Genomic DNA, 17,996 nt, shown 5'->3' with positions numbered 1-17,996 from the left:
ATGCAAAGCGCTTAGAACGTCAGCTGGCACACAGCAGGTGCCACGGGAGCCTCAGCTGCCACTTCTGTTATTCTGATTTTGCCTGTCTCTCTCCATGCCCCCCACCCTAACCACCCAGATGACTTCCACCTCCCCAGACACCACGGCCCACACCTCTGAGCCTCCGCATAGGCTGTTCCCTCCACCTCAAATGCCTTGGCTGGTTTGTAAGGAATTAGCTCAGGACGTCTCCTCCGCCTCCAGGAAACCTTACCTGATGCCTGCCCAGCTAGGGTTCTGCTCCAGGCTCCCCCAGTGCCAGGCTGCCTCTGTTACAGCTCTGACCACATGTGTTCGTCAGTGTTCATCCTCATCCCACCCAGTACCTCCTGGAAGCGCCCCGAGGTCGGAGCCCAGGTCTGGTTCTTTCTGGGGTCCCTGGTGCTGCCCACAGGGCCTGCCGCCCAGAGGCCCCAGGGAGCGCTTGTGGGCGAGCAGAGGGAGATAATCATAGGGGAGGGCCCTGAACAGGTGACGGTGCAAGAGCGCCCCCGGGGCCCCACCTCGAAGCCATAGATGTCCAGGATGGCGATGGACAGCGCGTCCTGCTGCGGGGATACCAGCGCGTTGACCCTGGCGATGAGCCAGCCAAAAAGCAGCGCGTACAGGACCTTGGCGATGGCATCCCTGAAGCAGAGATGGTGTTTGGCGCGGGGGGGGGGGGGGGGGGGGGGGCACCGGGGGGGGGGGGGGGGTGTGGGGGGGGGGGGGGGGGGGGGGGGGGCAGGCACAGTGAGGGGGCGGGGCACCTGGGGCTCAGGCGGGAGGTGTGGCCTCACCTGGCATCCACAGCACTCTCCACGGTCAGGGGGGTGAAGATCTTCTCTCGCATTGTCTCCTGCGGGGGATGCAGCCCCTGAGTGACAGCGGGTTGGCCACCACCTCCGGAAAGTCCCCAGAGGACTGGGGGTGGGGGGCGTGGGGAGGGGAGCCGGGGACATGGTGTGACTTGTCTCAGGCACGAAGTCAGCCAGGGGCAAGACACCCTCGTCCCCCCTTCTGCCTGGCTTGCTGGTGGGACGAGGGCTGCCGGTCTGAGCGGGAGACAGAGGCAGAAGCAGACACAATGGTGACATCAGCCTGGGGAGGGGGGAGGGCAGGGGTGTGGGAGATACTGGCCCAGCCAGGGGTCAGGGACGGCTCCCTGGAGCAGAGGGTACCTGTGTTGGGGCTTGAGAATCAGTAGGCGTGAAAAAGGGAACAGCATTCCAGGCAGAGGGAACAACCTATGCAAAGGCCCGGAGACTGGTGCCAAATGCCTCTGGGATCTGAGGTTACCCACCTCTGGGCCAGACCCAGAAGATGGACAGGTTGGGGAGGTGGGGGAGAGGGGCAGGGGGCCCACACAGGACGGGGCACAAAGCAGCTCCGTCCAGGGCTGTCAGGAGGCTTCGATAGCATAACCCACACCCAGGGACTCACGGTCACTTTGAAGGTGATGGCCTTCTGCAGGCCCTCGGGGGAGACCTGCAGCAGCTCGGCCACGGCCTGGATCTCCCGGGCACTCACCACCGAGGCAACCTCCTGCGCGTCTGTCTGCAAAACACCCACAGGAGTGCATTTTGAGCTAAATAAGCTTTTTATATGAGTTCCTATAAAAAAGAGAAACAAGTGAGAACAGCCAGGAAAATTCTAAAACAGAAGAGGAGTACAGGGGTCCCAGGAGATGGTAAAGCATAAAGTTAGAATAATTAAAACACTGTGGGGACAGACACATAGTTCGTAAACAGGTCAACGAAGCACAGTAAAAAAGTCAGGAGTTAGACACAAACGTACACAGGAATTTTCAGTATGGGATAAATACGTATTTCTCAAGTTGGGAGACTGAGTCACTATCTAAACAAAAAAACAAGATCCCTACCTTGTACCTTACTAGAATAAATTCCTGATGAACCAGAGATTTAAATGTTAAAAAAATAGTCACAGAAACCATAAAAGGTCTTCAAACAATTATAGGCATAGGCTTTTATAATTTTAGAGAGATAGATCTCTAAAATGATAAAAAGTCTAAAATTTCTATAAGACTTGATAAATGAAATACCTGAAAATAATTTTTTTAATCTGCATAGCAAAAAACCCCACCAAAAACCGAAACAGCAAAAAACCTGTAAACAATCAAAATATAAATGATAAACCAGAAAATATATTTGCAATTAATTCACCCTAGAGACAAAGGGCTGATTCCCTTAACGTATATAAAGAGCTCTCATACGTCAATTAGAAAAAGATGAACAACCCCCAAAGCGGAGAAAAAGACCAAATGATCTGTGCTTCTGGCTGTGAGCCGGCGGTATTTCAGCCAGTTCTTCAGCCTCCAGAGGACGCCCATGTCCCAAGGGAGCGGGCCGTGCGGCCGTGGTGTCCCCTCACCTCATACTTCTCAAAGTAGACGTTGCCCAGGTGCAGGATGGAGGCCAGAATGCGGAAGATGCTGTCCTGGTCCTCGGCGCTGAAGCCCAGCACCTCCATGGCGGCCAGCAGCCGGCGGAAGTCGTCCGCGTCGCTCTTCCCTGAGATCTCACAGTTCCCACCCTGGGCGAGGGCAGGGCAGGGGTCGGGGACCCTGGGTGGGGGCCAGGAGCCCTCAAGGACCCTGCTCTGCCCCGGCCTGCAGTGTGGCCGGATATCCCAGTTCTCTTTCTACTCCCGAGGGCCGGAGGCTCCGAGCGGGCACCACACACCAGGCCCTGTGCTGAGGGCTTCGTGTACATTTCCCTCTTCTAATCCTCACACACCCCTGCAAAGCGGGACTGTGCTGTCCCCGTTTTACAGATGACGAAAGTGAGGCTCTGGAAGGAAGTGTAGTCGCTCCAGGCCACTTAGTTCTATTCTAGGCTCCAGAAAAACAAAGAATCAGGTCGGCCTGCCCTACCCTGGCCTTGGACCCCAAAGACACCTGTCCCCCTTGCCACGATGAGACATCGCCAAGTCCAAACTCACCCTCCCAAACCTCCATCACCTTCGCTGGCCATCAGGATGCCACGACTTGGCTCTCTCGGCCCACACGGAGTGATGGGGGGAGGGGACCAGGCCAAGGGCCCTCAGATGCCTGCTGGCTCTCACCTGGTTCAGGTAGTAGTAGGTCTCGGCCTCCTGCAGGCTGAAGGCCTGCCGGAGCTGGGCGGGCAGCCCAGCCAGCAGCTCATAGAAGATGTGGTAGTTCCTCTCGTTTTTGGCCTGTGGAGTGGGTTGGAGGCTGCAGAGAGGGGAGCCGCCGACCTAGGTGACCCCCGGACACACGTACAAGCCCAGCTATGCCCACAGATACAAGTACACACACGGGCCTCAGGTGAGACCGGTGCCCCTGTGACGAGTGAGCCCCAGCCTGGCACTGGCGGGGGGTTGGGGGGGGACCCTGGTGTGGTGGTGGGGCGGGGCTTTGGGCAGGATTTAACTCTGCTTGGAGAAATGAAAGAAAGGTGGCCCTTTTCACATGTGTACCAGCTACACAAGTCTCTGCACACGTGTGTCCACGGACCAGACGTGTACTCGCAGGGCCAGCCAGGGTGGTGGGCACAGACTGTGGCCAGGCCTCAAGCCAGGCCCTTGGGACACAAAGGGGAACACGGCAGACAGAAGCCCCTGGCCTCATGGGAGCCCACCTGCCGGCCAGGGGAGACAGACCCTCAGCAGAGCACCGTGAGTGGCGAGAAGCGCTCTGCAGAGAAACAACGCAGCCAAGGGGGTGGGCAGTGGTGGGGGGTCGGGGGGGGGCTGCATTTCTTCACCGGGGCCGCCTCCCTGGGGCGTGACCTTCAGCGAAGACTTGGAGGAGGTGAGGGGTTCGGCCATGCAGCTGTCTGCGGGAAGAGTGCTCCAGGTAGAAGGAACAGGCGCCGCGAAGGCCTTGTGGCGGGATGGGGCCAGGTGTGCCTCAGGGCCAAGGACGGGGTGCGGGGTAGGGGAGGAGACGCGGCCACAGGCGCACACACACACACACACACACACACACACACACACACAGCCCGAGCCTCGTTCATCAGCTCAGCCAGGTGCCAGGCTCAGAGGGTCTGCACGCCCCACACCCGACCCCATCCTGACACACCTGAAACACGATCCTGGATTTCTCGAGCAGGTACTGCGAGGTTATGGCACCAGAAATCACGCTCCTGGAGAGGGAGCAGAGTCAGCTACGCTGGGCACCGTGCACGCAAGGCCCCAGGGGGGCTCCACCGCGGCCCACTCACCCTTCCAGAAAGATCTCCACAAACTTCCCAAAGCGGCTAGAGTTGTCGTTCCTGACAGTTTTGGCGTTACCGAAGGACTCCAGGAGGGGTGTGGCCTCCAGGATCTGGGTGCCAGAGGAAGACTCGGGCATTGCAGGGAGCCCGCGGGGGCCTCCCCAGGTCCCCCACCGCTCACCCCATGCTGCCCGCCCCACACCGCACAAGCGTGCGCACACGCACCCCCAATACCTTTATCTTCAGGAGCCGCCAGCACAGAGGAGGAGGGCGGGACAAGAACAGAAGCGGGTCACCCGCGGGACCGACTGGCTCCCCCCAGGACGCGGGGGGCCTCCGACCGCAGAGGGAGTGGCTGAGCCCTCCCGGCCCGGCCCGCAGGCAGGAGAGCCGCCAGCTGAGAGCAAACCCCGGAGCCTCAGAGCCCCAGGTGTCTGGGCTCGGGGACCATGGCATGGCCCGAGGTGGGGGGTCTGCTGGGCCTTCCTGCCAAAGGGCTCTGGGGGTGTTCTTGCCCCCCTCCCCAGCCACCACCGGCCATGAACCACCCAGTCTCCTGGAAAGGCCTCCTACCTGCCCCTCCTGGCTCCCTCCAGGGGTCCTCCGCAATCCTCGGGAGGTCCCGTCCCCCACCCCCGGCTCCCACCCCTTGGGCTCCAGGCCCTGCACGGCCCAGCCCCATCTCCTGTCCCCTCCCCACTCTGCTCAGCACTGCAGTCCCCTGACTGTGCCCGCGCCAGCCTCTGGGCACTGGCGCTCTGCCCCCCTGCAGCCCTCAGCCCTTCGTACGTCCGTGTCTCTTGCTAGAGCGTCAACCCAACAGGCAGGACTCTGCGCACAAGCCTGGTGTTCAGCCACCCACACAGGACCTGGCAGTAGGAGGCTCTCAACAAACACCTGCTGGCGGCGGGGGTGGGGGGGTGGGGGGGGGAACCTCCCTGGTGGGCCAGTGGTTAGGACTCCGCGCTTCCACTGCAGGGGGTGCGGGTTCCATCCCTGGCTGGGGAACTAAGATCCCCACGTGCCGCACTATGCGGCCAAAACATACAAAAAAAAAAAAAATCTGCTAAATGGATGAAATGGGGGATAGCATTTTATGAGAGCAGAGCCGCCAGGGTGTTGTAGCTCATCACAGCACCCACTTATTAGGCACCTACTGCGTGCCAGGCCTCTTGCCCCAATTAACAGCATCGTTAACGATCCTACGAGATAGGTGCTAATATCGCCCTTCCTCACAGATCAGGAAACCGAGGCTGGGAGAGGTGAGGCAGCGCGCTCGGGACGCCAGGGTCGGAAAGAGCAAGGGCCCAAAGCACCACAGCCCATGCTCGGCGATGTAAGCAGTGCTCTCTCTGGCTGCATCATTTCCTCAGGATAAACTCTTAGGGGAGAAGTAGGGGGCCCGGTGTGCACAGAAATGATACACTTTACCTTGGGGACGATGCCAGTTCCCTCCACCTGCTCACCCACAGTGTCGCTCAGTCCCAGAAATACTGTGCCCACCGTACAGAGGAGTGGACTAAAGCCCAGAGAGGCCTGGGGGCCGGCCTGGGGGTGCTTAGGGAGTCAGGGTCCACCTGTCCCTTAACCTGGGTGCCCCTTGTGGGCACCTGGGGGTGGGTTCTCTCCTCTAGTGCCCAGCACAGGGCAGGGCACACGGCCAGGGGTGGGAACCTCTGGCCCCGTGGGGCCGTCCAGCCCAACCCGCGGGTGCGCCGGTGCCTGTGCCCCGGGCTGAGCAGCATTCAGCCACCCCGAGCCCCTACCCCAGGGAACCCTTGTCTCGTTCCCAGCCCAGAGATGGAGCCTGTGGCCCAGACCTCGGCTGACTAAGGCACGCCTGGGTCCAGTGACGACGCGTGGCCAAAACCAGTCCAACAAGAGGGAGCCCTGAGGCCTCCTGGCCCGGTGGGCAGTGTGGGCCGTGGTGCTGTGGCATCATTGTGCTGACCACGGGGGACAGATGAGCATGATGTCCAAACGTGCGGGAGGGTGGGGCCGAGACAAGGGACGTTGTCTAAGACCCTGGACCCAGCCTTGCCTGAAACTGACCCTAGACCCAGACCGTCCGACTGCAGGAGCGGCTCAACAGCGGCCAGGAGGTGAGTCCACAGTCACCCCAGCCAGCAGGCACATCTTCACAGCTCCTCTCTGCCCGGCCCAACCCCTCAGACCCAGCCACGTCCCGCGCCTCCGCCATCCTCCCCGAACCCTGCCGAGACAGCCCCCCGCCACGAACCTCAGACCCCAGCCCCTTCACCCCATCACTCTGGGACACTGGGCAAGTCACTACGCCCCCAGGCCTCAGTTTTCCAGCTCCCAGGGCTGCTGCAAGGCTCTGGTGCTGACAGAGCGGAAGGTTCCCCGCACACAGGGGGTGCCTGACGCACACGGCTGCCTGCCTACGCAGCCAGTCCTCCCAGGAGTCCACTCTTAGAGGCTTGACCCCCGGCCTGGAGCAAAGGGATGATCTGGTTGGCCTCCAGGAGACCCAGGCTGGGATGGGAGGGGCTGGCAGGCCAAGGTCGGTATCAGAAGTGGCCTGCCAGGAAGTGACCTCTCCTGACCACAAAGCCTGGGCTGACCCCCTCCTCACCAAGGGCCCAGCAGCCCCTGCCCAGTGCCCCCAGATCACCTGCAGAGGTCGCCACCAGCTAGGACACTGTGGCCACTGCAAACCTCTGGAGGGGTGGGCCAGAGCCTGAGCTTCATGTTCTGTAGTCTGAGCTGGCGGGCCTCAGTCTCTGCCCCACCTCCCCTGAGCTCCAGGCTCCTGGCACATCTACCGTCTCCCACCACCTGCGCGTGGATGCCCCGCAGACCCTCAAGGGCACCTGCGTCCTCTCTCCATATTCTGCCCCTCAGCTGCTGGCTCAGGCCGAATGCCTGGGGCCAGCTTGGGCGTCCCCTCTTACAGCCCCGTCTGGTCCCTCACCAAGTCCTGGAACCGCACCCAGGCCAACTGTGCTCACCAACACCACTGTCACCTCTCTGGTTTGAGCCACCATCCTCCCTCGCCTGGACCACATGCTACCCCTCTGCCGACCCAGCACACCACACCTGCTGGACCCCAGGGCCTTTGCACCTGCTCTTCCCCAGATGTCTGCAGGCCCCACTGCCTTGCCTTCTCAGCAGGACCTGCCCTGACCCCCACGCCTGAAATCGCAATCCCCAACATGCCCCATCCTCCCCCCATGCTTCCCTACAACTTACCCCTTTCACATACACAGAATTTACCTGCCTATTTTCCTTTCTGTTTCCTACACTAGAACAAAATTCCCACAAGATGGGAACATTTATCAGGCTGTGTTGCTGCTGCCTGCTCCCCAGAGCCTAGCCTGGGCCTGGGACACAGCAGGTCCTCGGGAAACCGTTGCGGAGGTTCTGACGTTCTTGGGTTCAGAGAACTCAGCTCTCTAGGCAAACCTCCAATGCTGCAGGCCCCAGCCAGGCCTTCTCAGTGCCCCAGCCTCTCCTGACCCTACACTGGCCATCACACACATTCGGGCCTGTCCTGCCTCTTTCACGACCATGAATGTGAGGCCAGGCGGGAGGAGTGGACGACGCCCCCTGCCCATGTGGCCTCTGCTGGGGCCGCCCCAGGGGGCTGGAACGCAGAGCTGCAGGGGAAGGCAAGCAGGAGAGAACTCCCGGGAGGGGAGGCAGCAAGGGCCCCCAAGTCCTACGAGGCCTCTCTGTGCAGCCCTGGGCTCGGCCGCCCATCCTCCAAGTGGGGCCACAGAGTCTTGCCTCTCGAGGAGCACGAGGGACGCTGGGCTGAGGGCCCTGGGGGGACAGACGCACCTGCCGTGTGACGCCCCGTTTCTGGTTCATGGCCGCCAGGTAGCGCAGAATCAGCTTCGTGGCCTCAGTTTTTCCAGAGCCGCTCTCTCCGCTGACCGGCCAGAGGGGCAGAGTGAGCTCCAGCCTGTTCACGGCCTCTTCTGGGCGCTCCCCTGACCCCGCCGTGACACAGGAAGACACGGGCAGGCAGGCCGGCCCCCAGCCCCTCCGCTGCCCACCTGATGATTATGCACTGGTTCTGTTTGGCATCGAGCATTTTGGCGAAGGCGAGATTTGCAATTGCAAAGAGGTGCCTGGAGAGACAGGCCACAGGCGTTCCTGGGCCAGGCCCTGCTGGGGCTCCCAAACCTCCCGGGGGATGGGCAGGGGGACACCTCTGCCTAGCCGAGCAGCCAATCCTGCCATACCCCACCCTCGGGGAATGCTCCCCGCAAGGCTCCCCACCCAGGTCTGAGCCACAGTGGCCTCCAGCCCACAGGGGGCTGTGGCCAGGCTCAGGGAGAGGCTGCCGGGCTCCCCACCGCCACCCACCACCTATGGCTGAGGGGCAACCAGGGACTTGCCAAGCTCAGACAGGAACCCAGGAGACCCCGGGGAGGCCCCCTCCCCCAGCCCTGAAGACACTCACGGGGAATTCTCGGCCAGGGCCCGCCCTCTGTACTGCTGCACCTGCTCCAGCCCGTAGATCCCAAACATCCGGTACGGGTTCACCGACACCAGGATGCTGCCGATGTACGTCTGCCGGGCAGACGGTGGCCTCAGGGCCCGTCTGTGTCCCTCCCTCCCCCACTCCCGGGAGCTGGGATCCCTGTCCCACGGGGACAGACGTCTGGCTGCCTGGCCCTGGTGTCTGCACCCTGGGCCCCCAGACAGCTTGGTGGGTCGTGCGCTCTGGTTGTGGAGTGTCAGGCACTGAACCAGGCTGAGGCTGGGAGGAGGGTGGAGCACGCAAAGCCCCACAGCCACGACCCCACAAGGGTGCCTGCTTCCTTCGTTCATAGTTGGGGCCCGCCCCCCGACCGTCCCCCTACCCCCGGGCCCCAGGTGTATGGCTCCCAGGACTCTGGAAGCGTTACCCATCGGGCCCCTGGTGGGGGTCACACACTTCTGGGTTCCCTGTCTCCAGGCCTCTAAGCCTCTATGTTTTAGGACTTTGGATTATAGCGCTCCCAGCTCTTGAATGCTGTGCTCAAATAGTAGAAACTCCAGGGTTCAAACCAGATGCCACAAGTCTGGGGCGAGCAGGAGAAATCCACGCTTCCCACTGCAGCCCCAGGAGGCAGGGAGGCAGCTGCCCTCAGACCCAAGCCCAGGGGGGTCAGCCCCAGGCCTTACGTAGATGAGGTTCCGTTCAAATCTGGTCTTGAGGTTGGCCAGCACAGTGGTCTCCTGGAGGTCTCTGCGAGGAGATGGAGAGAGGCAGTCAGGGCCCACCTTCCCCTCACGGTAGGGCCTTGGTCAGAAAAGCCTGCGTTCAAGTCCCGTCTCTGACACCAACCAACTGTGAGGCCTCGAGCAAATTACTTAATCTCTCTGTGCCTCAGTTTTTCTATCCATCCAATGGGTATGATAATCACTGTTCCCACCTCGCTGGGGTGGGGGATGCTCTCAGGTAGCAAACGTGAAGGCTGTCACTGTGATTGGATAATGATATTGACCAGCACGACCCTCACGTCTGAGGCACCTCCAATGTGCCAGCACCCTCACACCAAAAGCCACCCCACAGCATCCTATGGGTGACACACTGAGGCAGAGAGGCTGAGTGTTTGCCCAGGTCCCAGCTAATAAGCGCCCATCTGAATTACTGGGCCTTTTTGACACTGCCTGAGCCTCGCCTAACAGAGGAGGAAGCAGGCTCTGAAAATGTTCCAGGAGGTGAGGGGCACCCCGGTGGGAGGCGGTGACCACTCACCGACCCGCCACCCCCACTCACTCCAGCTGCGTCATGTCCTCCACGCCGTCCTCCCGGCACTGCTCGCGGAACCGTGTGGACGGCAGGTTGCGGATGGAGTGCATCTGGGGAAGACAACCTGTGGTGAGCCAGCCAGAGGGTGCCTGCGCGTGGCCCCCCGGCTTGGACATGGCCAGGACCCACTGCCGTGTGGAGGAGAGAGCCCTGAGGCCGGGCCGGCCGGGTCCTATGGGCTGTCTGCCTCGGAACACAATGCTTAATTCCCAGGGACACGGCCGGCCTCAGCGCTGCCCGTCTTCCCGAGAGTCCTGCCAGGGGCTGAGCACACGCACAGGGGCACTGCTCCCTCTGCCTGGCCAGAAGGCCTCCCACCTCACGTTCTCCCAGGCTGAACCCCAGGTCTGCCTATGTGACAACTAGGAGAACATCCGCATCTGGTGCCTGGGGCCTCCAGAAGGACCGGGACTTTCACGTGTGGTGCCGCACCCCGTGCAGGGCAAACGCAGACCCACACACACAGACCCACAGGCAACGGCGCCTGCAGCCCAGGTGCTCCCACGCCCACCCGTGGTCTCGCACGGGGCTTGTGGACGTGCATGCTGGCCTGCGGTGCCTTCCTGGAGGCACACACAAGTGCGGGCACGTGCTCTCAACGTCCCTTGGACAGGTTCTCATGTGACAGGTGTCCCCGCACCTGGTGGTCTCGAGACGAAAGTCCCGATGCCCCCTGTGGGCTGCAGGCCCGCTACTGTGCCCTGGTAGTGTGTACACTTGACCCCGCAGATACCACGTCTGCCCGGGCCGTGGCGCACGCACACACATGCTCTCCTCGTTGAGCTGTGGAGCGCCCGAGCACACGTCCCAGGCCCGCACGTGGCCCACGTGACTGCGAGCACGCTTGTGAGCCCGCCTGTCCTGCCTCTCGGGTCCAGCCTACACCCCTCCCTGAGCGGAGAGGAAAGGGGACACCGGGAGGCAGCCCGCGTGCTAAGTAGGGCACAGCGGGTATCACCCCAGAGGCCCTGGCCTCCCGCCCACCCGCCTGCCCATGTGCGCCAGTGGCCGCAAACCCTGAATAATTCAGCCACTCACGTATTCCAGGGTGAGGAGGGCCCACGCGTCCTTGCCCCTCACCCCCGGGCGCTTGGCGCCCCGCTCCTGCAGCGCTGCGGCCCACACAGCCCGGGGCACCCGCCGTTGGGGCCAGGGCCCCCCCAGCAGCCAGGGCGCCCCGGTTGCCATTGATGGGCCCGTTGGCTGCCTGCTCCACGGGGCACCGTCTGCAGAGGCTGAGAAACGCCCGCCACCCCTGCGTGCCCCGCCCACCCCAGGCGTCCCGGGGGAGGCTCCGGTGACCACCCCCCTCCGCTGAGGGCCACCCGGCACCGGGCTCGTGTTCCGCCGCGAGCGTGGCAGCCAGGCACGGGCTTGGCACCCCTCAGAAGGGCTGCCTGCCCCACACCCTGCAGGGGCCCAGACAGGCTCCCAGCTCAGCCGTGATCCACTGTGTGACCTTCTGGGTCTTGGCTTCCCCACTGTGCAGTAAAGAAGCTGGAAGGTTGGTTCCTGAGCCCTCACCTTTGGACAGTCCAGAACCCTGCAGCCCGGGGGACTGCCCTTAGGCAGGAGCCCCAAAGAGACAGAAGACCCAGTTTGGGGGAGGGTCAGCAGCAGGCAGAAGGAACAGCATGAACGTGAATGCGGGGATGGGACAGGGTGGGTAGGCAGGGTCTGCAGTTTCGTACTGAGCCAAGATCCCTGCGGGGGGCTCTGAGTGGACGTGCCATCCAGATCGGATGAGGACAGGACTGCTTGGAGCCCAGACTGGGACAAGATCCCTTTCCCCAAGTGCCTGGGGGCAGTTTCTGGCATCTCTGTCCTCTGCCTACCTGTGCCGGGCATCCCCTTGTTCAATCCCCCAGAAGCTCTGGGAGGCTGTTCTCCCCAAGCTACAGATGGGAAGACTGAGGCCCAAGCAGGCAGCAGTTCGCCAAGGTCCCGAGACTGTCTCCTGCCCCGTTTCCCAGGATGGAACCATAAGCCCTCCCTCTAACCTGTGCCCCCATACCTTGTTTGACCAGCCTTTGGGGCCGACCTTTTCCCCGGGGCCCCCATGGGGCAGGCCGGCAGCTCCAGGGCCCAGGCGGCAGGACGGGGGGCGAGCGTGTACTCGTGTGCAGGGTTGATGGGCCTCCGCCGGCAGCCACAGGCGGGACCAGAGCAGACTCCAGGTTCTCAGCCTGGGCTGGGGCTCTGGCTCCTGGATGGGAGGCTGCAGGGTAGCAGGACAAGCTCGCTGGAAAGAGCTCAGCTTCTGCACACGAGGCATGACCACAGCAAAACGCCCAGGGCTTGCCTGGAGCCATTCACCCGCCTTGGGCAGGGGTCCTGGGGCCCCAGAGGGCGCCAAGGGGGCTGGGGCCCTGGGCAGTGTCCCCCAGCGGCGCCATGGTGGCCATGTGGCCCTCATCTGGTCAGAGGCGGCCAGCGGGTAGGAGAAGCTGGGCCTCAGTGCTTTCCGCTCTGAGGGGGAATCCTTGGGGGGTGTCAGGGTCGGGGGTTCAGGCTCTGCTGGTGGCTGGGGGTCCGCCGGAGAGGCCTCTTCTTCAGGCTTCTTGAGGCTCGGGCTGGCCGATTTGGTCAGCTGTCCAGGCCCTGGGTCGTGATGTCTACCCAGGAGGATACCGGTTGAGTCAGAGGCTGGATCTTCAGGCTGGGCAGCAGGGGATAGCCCTGGGCCTACGTGCTGGAGGAAGGGGTTTGGGGGTACAGCGGCTTGCCTGGAGAAGCCACGGAGGCTGCCTGGGCCTCCCGGCCAGGGCGATGGTGGCCGCTGGGTGTCAGGCATGTCCACGTCCCAGCTGGGGGCCAGCGGGGGCACTGTCCAGAGCGTCTCCGAGTCCTCGGGCTCGCGCTGGCTCTCTTGGTGCTCAGGCGCAGGAGCAGCGGCAGCGGCAGCGGCAGCCGCCCGCCAAGACCGAGGGCCGGGCGGCAGGCGGTAGGACTGGCGCGGCCGGGGCTTCACGGCTCTGATGGGAGGCTCGCTGAGGCTGCGCCACGTGCGCGGGAGGCGCGAGGGCAGGTTGAGTGAGCGGTTCCGTGGGCTGGGGCCCAGCAGAGGGGGCGGCGAGGGCGGCCGCGGGGAGCCCAGCACCGGCGACCGGGGTGCGCCCGGGCGCCCCGAGGCTCGGCGCGGAGACGGGGGCTCCCGCAGCGAGCGGGGACGGCGGGGCGGCGGCGAGAAGGGCGGCCGGAAGGGGCCGCGGCGGACGGAGGGCTGGGGGGACAAGGGCCCCAGGGGCGAGCGGGGCCCCAGGGGCGAGCGGGGCCCCAGGGGCGAGCGGGGCCCCAGGGGTGAGCGGTACCCCAGGCGGGGCGGGCTCCTCAGCGAGGGCCGGGGCGAGGGCCCGGGGAAGCCGAAGGCCGCGTCCCGCCGGCGGGAGCCCCTGAAGGAGAGCCGGGGTCCGGGGAAGGCCAGAGGGTCAGGGGGCCCCTCGGGGCTCACGGGCGGGGGCTCGGCCAAGGCCCACCAGCTGGCCTGGGATGCGAGGGGCACGTGAGCCGGGGCGGCCCAGGGCGGCGGGTGCCGGCGGAGCGAGCCGTAGGGCGAAGCCGGCGGGGGAAGGCCCGGGGGCAGGCCGGCGGGGGCGAGGGCCGGGGCGGGCGGCAGGCTGGGGGCGGGGCTGGGGGCGCGCGGCGGGGACGGCGGACGGCGGGAGTTGTTGTTGTTGCGCGCGCGCGCCTGCGCCCTCCGCAGCACGATGGGCGTGTTGGGCCGCTCGGGGTCCATGCCGGCCAGCTTGTAGCCGAAGCGCTTGTAGGCCGCCTCCCTGACCGCCGGGCCTCGCGCCCGGGCCTTCTGGCTGCTCTTCAGCCGCGGGATGGGCTCCTTTTCCGACAAGGTCTTTTTGAGGAACCGCGCCAGCGAGGTGGCCGGGCGCGGCGCTGGGCGTCCGAAGTCAGAGCTGAAGCCCAGGCCCCGGGGGGCGCCGAAGGCCGAGAGGGCGCGCTGGATGCGGCGCTGCCGCGGCGTGAGGAAGCCCCAGAAGGGGTGGCCGTAGGGTACCGGGGGCAGCGGCGGCATCTCATCCTCTTCTTCGTCTTCGTCCGCGTCTCCCAAGGGCAGAGGGATGTCCAGGGAGGGCGGCAGGGGCACGTCCAACTTCTCCTTCCCAAACAGCTTCACTTGGGGCCGCGGGAAGAGGCGGAACCGGCGGATGAGGGACAACTTGGACCTGGCGGGCTTGTCCATGCCCTGCTGCTCGAAGAAGGCGGCGCTGGGCAGGCGGAAGGACGTGCCCTGCCGCTCGCTGCCCGCCTCCTCGGGCTCCTCCAGCTCCGCGATGTCATCCATGGGGTGGGCATACGGGTTGTGAGGTGACAGGATGGGCGGCGGCACCCACGGGTACGCGAAGGCCGACTGCTCCGGCGGAAGATAGGGCCCCTCGGGCGGGTAGATGGCCTGGTCCCCGCCACCATAGATGCCTTCAGCGTAGGGGACTCCATGGGAGGCACCGTAGGGGGCGCTGTAGGGCGGCGCGTAGGGATCCAGGTAGGGTGGCACGTAGGCTTCCAGGTAGGGCGGCGCGTAGGCGCCCAGGTAGGGCGGCGCGTAGGCGCCCAGGTAGGGCGGCGCGTAGGCGGCCAGGTAGGGCGCCCCGTAGGCATCCGGGTAGGGAGCCCCGTAGGTATCTGGGTAGGGCCCGGCATACGGGAGGTCGTAGGCGAGGTCGTAGGGCGGGTAGGGCGGGTAGGGCGGGTAAACCGCGTCGGAAGGGGCGTAGGAGTCCTGGTAGTAGCCGTGCAGTTGCGCCTCGCCCGCGTATGCGTCGTAGTAGCCGTAGGGAGACGCGAACCCCGACGGGGCCGCGTAGGGGGGTTCGTAGTCGTCGTAGCCATAGCGGTAGCCGTAGTTGGAGTAGAAGGAGCCCCCGTAGTAGTCTGGGCCGTAGTAGTCGTAGGGGTCCTCGGGCGGGTACCCGTGAGGGTTGTCATAGGGCGGCCAGGCTGGGCCGTGGAGGCCGTAGGCGCCCCGGTAGGGCTCCTCCTCATACTGGTACAGCGACTGCCGGTCGTAGTAGTCATCACCCTCGCGGTGGTAGTCATAGTACTCGCCCAGGTCCTGGAAGCCCTCCAGCCCGTACAGCGACCTGCGGGAGCCCGAGTGCCGGAACGGGGCCTCGTCCTCGAAGGGCAGGAAGCCCACGGGCTCGCCCGACTCGTAGATGCTGTGGGCGCGCGGGAACCTGCGCAGGCGACCCCCGGGCTGCAGGATCTCGGCGCCCGACGGGAAGGGCAGCTTGCGCGAGCCCACGCGGGAGCCGGAGCGGTCCATCCAGGCGTCCAGTGTGGCCTGCGCGCTGCCCGACTCCTCGGCCTTCTTGATGAGGAATTTCTTGGTGAGCCAGTTGATGGCCGTGGACGCCTTGCTGAGCGATTGGGCACGCGGGCGCAGGCGGCCGTAGCCGCGCCGGCCAGGGAAGCGGATCACCATGAAGGACGGCTTCTTGCCCTTCATGGCGCGCTTCTTCTTGCCCACGCGCATCTGCGTCATGAGCTTCGATGTGGACTTGAGCACCGTGCGCGCCTTCTTCTTGCGTTTGGTCTTCTGGGGTCCGGTGTGGAGACCCCAGAAGAATGCCGACGCGCTCCGGAACTGCCCCTTCTTGGAGATCTTGGGCGTGCGGTCTCGGAAGCCCATGAACAGCCGCGAAGTCCCCTTCAGGCTCCGCTTGGGCTTTTCCGGCTCCGGCGCCTTCTTCCCCTTCTTCCCTTTCTTGGCTTTCTTCTCATCCTCTTCTTCCTTCGCCATGGTGGCCACCTGCTCCCTGCCAGGCCGGCCGGTGTCACGAGCTCAGGGCCTTGGGGACACAGGGACCTGCTGAGTCTCCTGCCTGCGGCTGGACACGCAGCCTCCGCAGGCTCAGAGCAGCTGGGACTGGCCCGGTGGCCGGGGGAGGGACAGCCAAGTTCCTTCTGGCTGGGAGCAGGCTTTCAGGTGGGCAGATCCATAATTCATCTCCTCAGGCCCCGCCTAGAATTTCACCCTTGAGCCTGTTGGAAAGCACCTGGGTGTTGTTTATGGGAAGCAGGGGAGGCCTGGCAGGCCCATGCTGGGGAGACTGCGTTGGCCTTAGAACCTCCATGAGGACAGCCGTGCCTCAACCCCAGTCAAGCCCTCCCTGAGCCTCTGCCGGCTCACCCACCGAGTGAGTGCTTGGGTCACTGGGCCCCAGAGAGGGGAAGCCACCTGCCCTAAACCACCCAGCACATCTGTTCTGGGCCACAAGTGGAGCTGCATCTCCTGAGCCAGGGTGGGACGTTCAAAGACCACCAAGTCACCTTGGGGGGAGGGGAACCTGGGCCCCTCCAGGTCCTGGGCAAGGGAGGAGGGGTGGTGGGCATAGCAGGTGCCCAGGGCTGCGGTCAGTGTAACCAGAGCTGGCCGGCCCTTGGGAGCGTGAATAATTTATTGGGGAGAACCAGGCTGCTGGCTGAGAAGGCAGGGCAAGAAGGGGGCTTCTCGGTTCCAGCAGGGCCTGGTAAGGCCGACAATCAGGCAGCTTCTGGGGGTGGGGACACGTGGGAACTGGGCCCCCGCAGGATGGGGTCTCGAGGGGGCATCCAATCCCCCATCACCCCCTCTGATGCTGCCTGCTCTCCTGCCTTGTTCTGGGCTGTGGGGCAGGGGGTTCACTCTTTCTGAGCCCAGAGATGCCGACACCACGCCCCCCACTGCCCCTCCTGGAGCTGGTTTCCAAATTGAGGCCTGGCCACTGTTATCTCAAGAGAGTCTCACAATGGGCTGTGGGGTGGGAACTGTCATCTCCATTCTCCAGATGAGGAAACGGTCTTGGAGAGGAGAAGTGACTTGTTCAAGGTCAACCAGCTTGGGACCCTGGAACCAGGCTCCAACCCAGGCCTGCGTGGTCCGGAGCCACATTTCTTGCTAGTGCTAGGCCTTCCTCGCCTCTGGGCTCCTGGGCATGTGGGCCATCGTGTGGGAGGGGAACAGCTCTGGACACTGGCCAGAGGCAGGGGCTTAGCCGGGCTGACCCCAGAGTCTGGGCCTTCCAGGAGTTCTGGGGCAGAGGGCCCTACTTGAGCCACTGAGCAAGCCAGAGGCCCTGATGTGCTGGAGGAGGTCGCCCAGGCCGTGTCCCTGCTTGGGCCCTACCTGGACTCTTGGTCAGCCTGGCCCCTGTCCCTCAGGACAGCAGGCACTGACTTGTCCGTTCATTTGTCAGAAGCATCTGCTGGAAGCCTGCCATGAACCAGGCGCTGTCTAAGCACTGGGCACACAGCCAAGGAAACAGAAACCTGCCCTCGTGGCGCTGACATTCTGGGGGGCGGGGACTGGCAACAAACAAGGAGAGTGAGTGAAAGATACAACCGGTGAGATGGCGTGAGTGCTGGCATTGAAATAGCGCAGGGACGCGGCATCGAGACTCGGGTATACAGCACCGAACAGGGCCTGGGTGAGGTGCCCTGGAAGTGACACAGGGGCCGAGAGTTGCAGGAGGGGAGGGAGGGAGGCCTGGGGGAGGCACAGCGGTCCGGATGTGATGGAGGAACAGCAAGGCCAGGGTGACCGAGTGCAGTGAGGGGCGAAGACGGGGGGTGGGGCAGAGGTCAGGGGTGAGGACTTGGCCACGGCTGTGGCAGAGAAGGGATGGAATTGGACCTCCTTGGTCTTCACAGGATCCCTCTCGCTGCCACAGGAAGGACGGATGGCAGGGGCTGAGGGCAAAAGCGGTGGCTGTCGTGGGAGCTACCGTGGCGGTCCGGGCGAGCGACACTGGGGCCTGGGCCAGGCTGGGGCAGTGCGGTGGACAGAGTGCTGGGATGCTGGTATATTTTGCAGGTGGAGCCTGCGGGCAGCTCACGAGTACCTGCACGGTTTCCTTACTGAAGCAGGCGGGAGAGTGGAGGCGGCCAGTGGAGGTGAGGAAGGCCGTGGGTGGAGCTCTGCACGTGGTGATCTCGGACGTCCGCCGTCCAGGGCGTTGGCGGGACTCGCACGGCTGTCAGGGAGTCAGCGGCGTCTGGGTGGTGCTGAG

General features: G+C 64.2%; 1 protein-coding gene across 1 annotated transcript in view; it reads right to left on the bottom strand.

Annotated features, from left to right (window-relative positions):
* Nucleotides 1–15,748, bottom strand: part of MYO15A (myosin XVA) — a 50,512-nt gene extending 34,764 nt beyond the window's left edge. The window contains exons 1-15 of the mRNA XM_029212055.1: nt 14,664–15,748; nt 12,005–14,495; nt 9,958–10,040; nt 9,360–9,423; nt 8,653–8,762; nt 8,243–8,317; nt 8,025–8,115; nt 4,455–4,460; nt 4,227–4,330; nt 4,085–4,148; nt 3,103–3,216; nt 2,410–2,571; nt 1,462–1,575; nt 819–877; nt 543–666 (exon numbers count right to left, since the gene is read on the bottom strand). Of these exons, the coding sequence (XP_029067888.1) occupies nt 543–666; nt 819–877; nt 1,462–1,575; nt 2,410–2,571; nt 3,103–3,216; nt 4,085–4,148; nt 4,227–4,330; nt 4,455–4,460; nt 8,025–8,115; nt 8,243–8,317; nt 8,653–8,762; nt 9,360–9,423; nt 9,958–10,040; nt 12,005–14,495; nt 14,664–15,748 (4,746 nt within the window). The remainder of the gene's footprint in view (nt 1–542; nt 667–818; nt 878–1,461; nt 1,576–2,409; nt 2,572–3,102; nt 3,217–4,084; nt 4,149–4,226; nt 4,331–4,454; nt 4,461–8,024; nt 8,116–8,242; nt 8,318–8,652; nt 8,763–9,359; nt 9,424–9,957; nt 10,041–12,004; nt 14,496–14,663) is intronic.
* Nucleotides 15,749–17,996: the final 2,248 nt, after the last annotated feature.

The sequence above is a fragment of the Monodon monoceros genome, unplaced genomic scaffold (genome assembly GCF_005190385.1).
Source record: "Monodon monoceros isolate NGI ecotype Baffin Bay Population unplaced genomic scaffold, NGI_Narwhal_1 Super_Scaffold_9, whole genome shotgun sequence".
Lineage (NCBI taxonomy): Eukaryota > Metazoa > Chordata > Mammalia > Artiodactyla > Monodontidae > Monodon > Monodon monoceros.
This window is presented reverse-complemented; position numbering and strand designations above follow the sequence as displayed.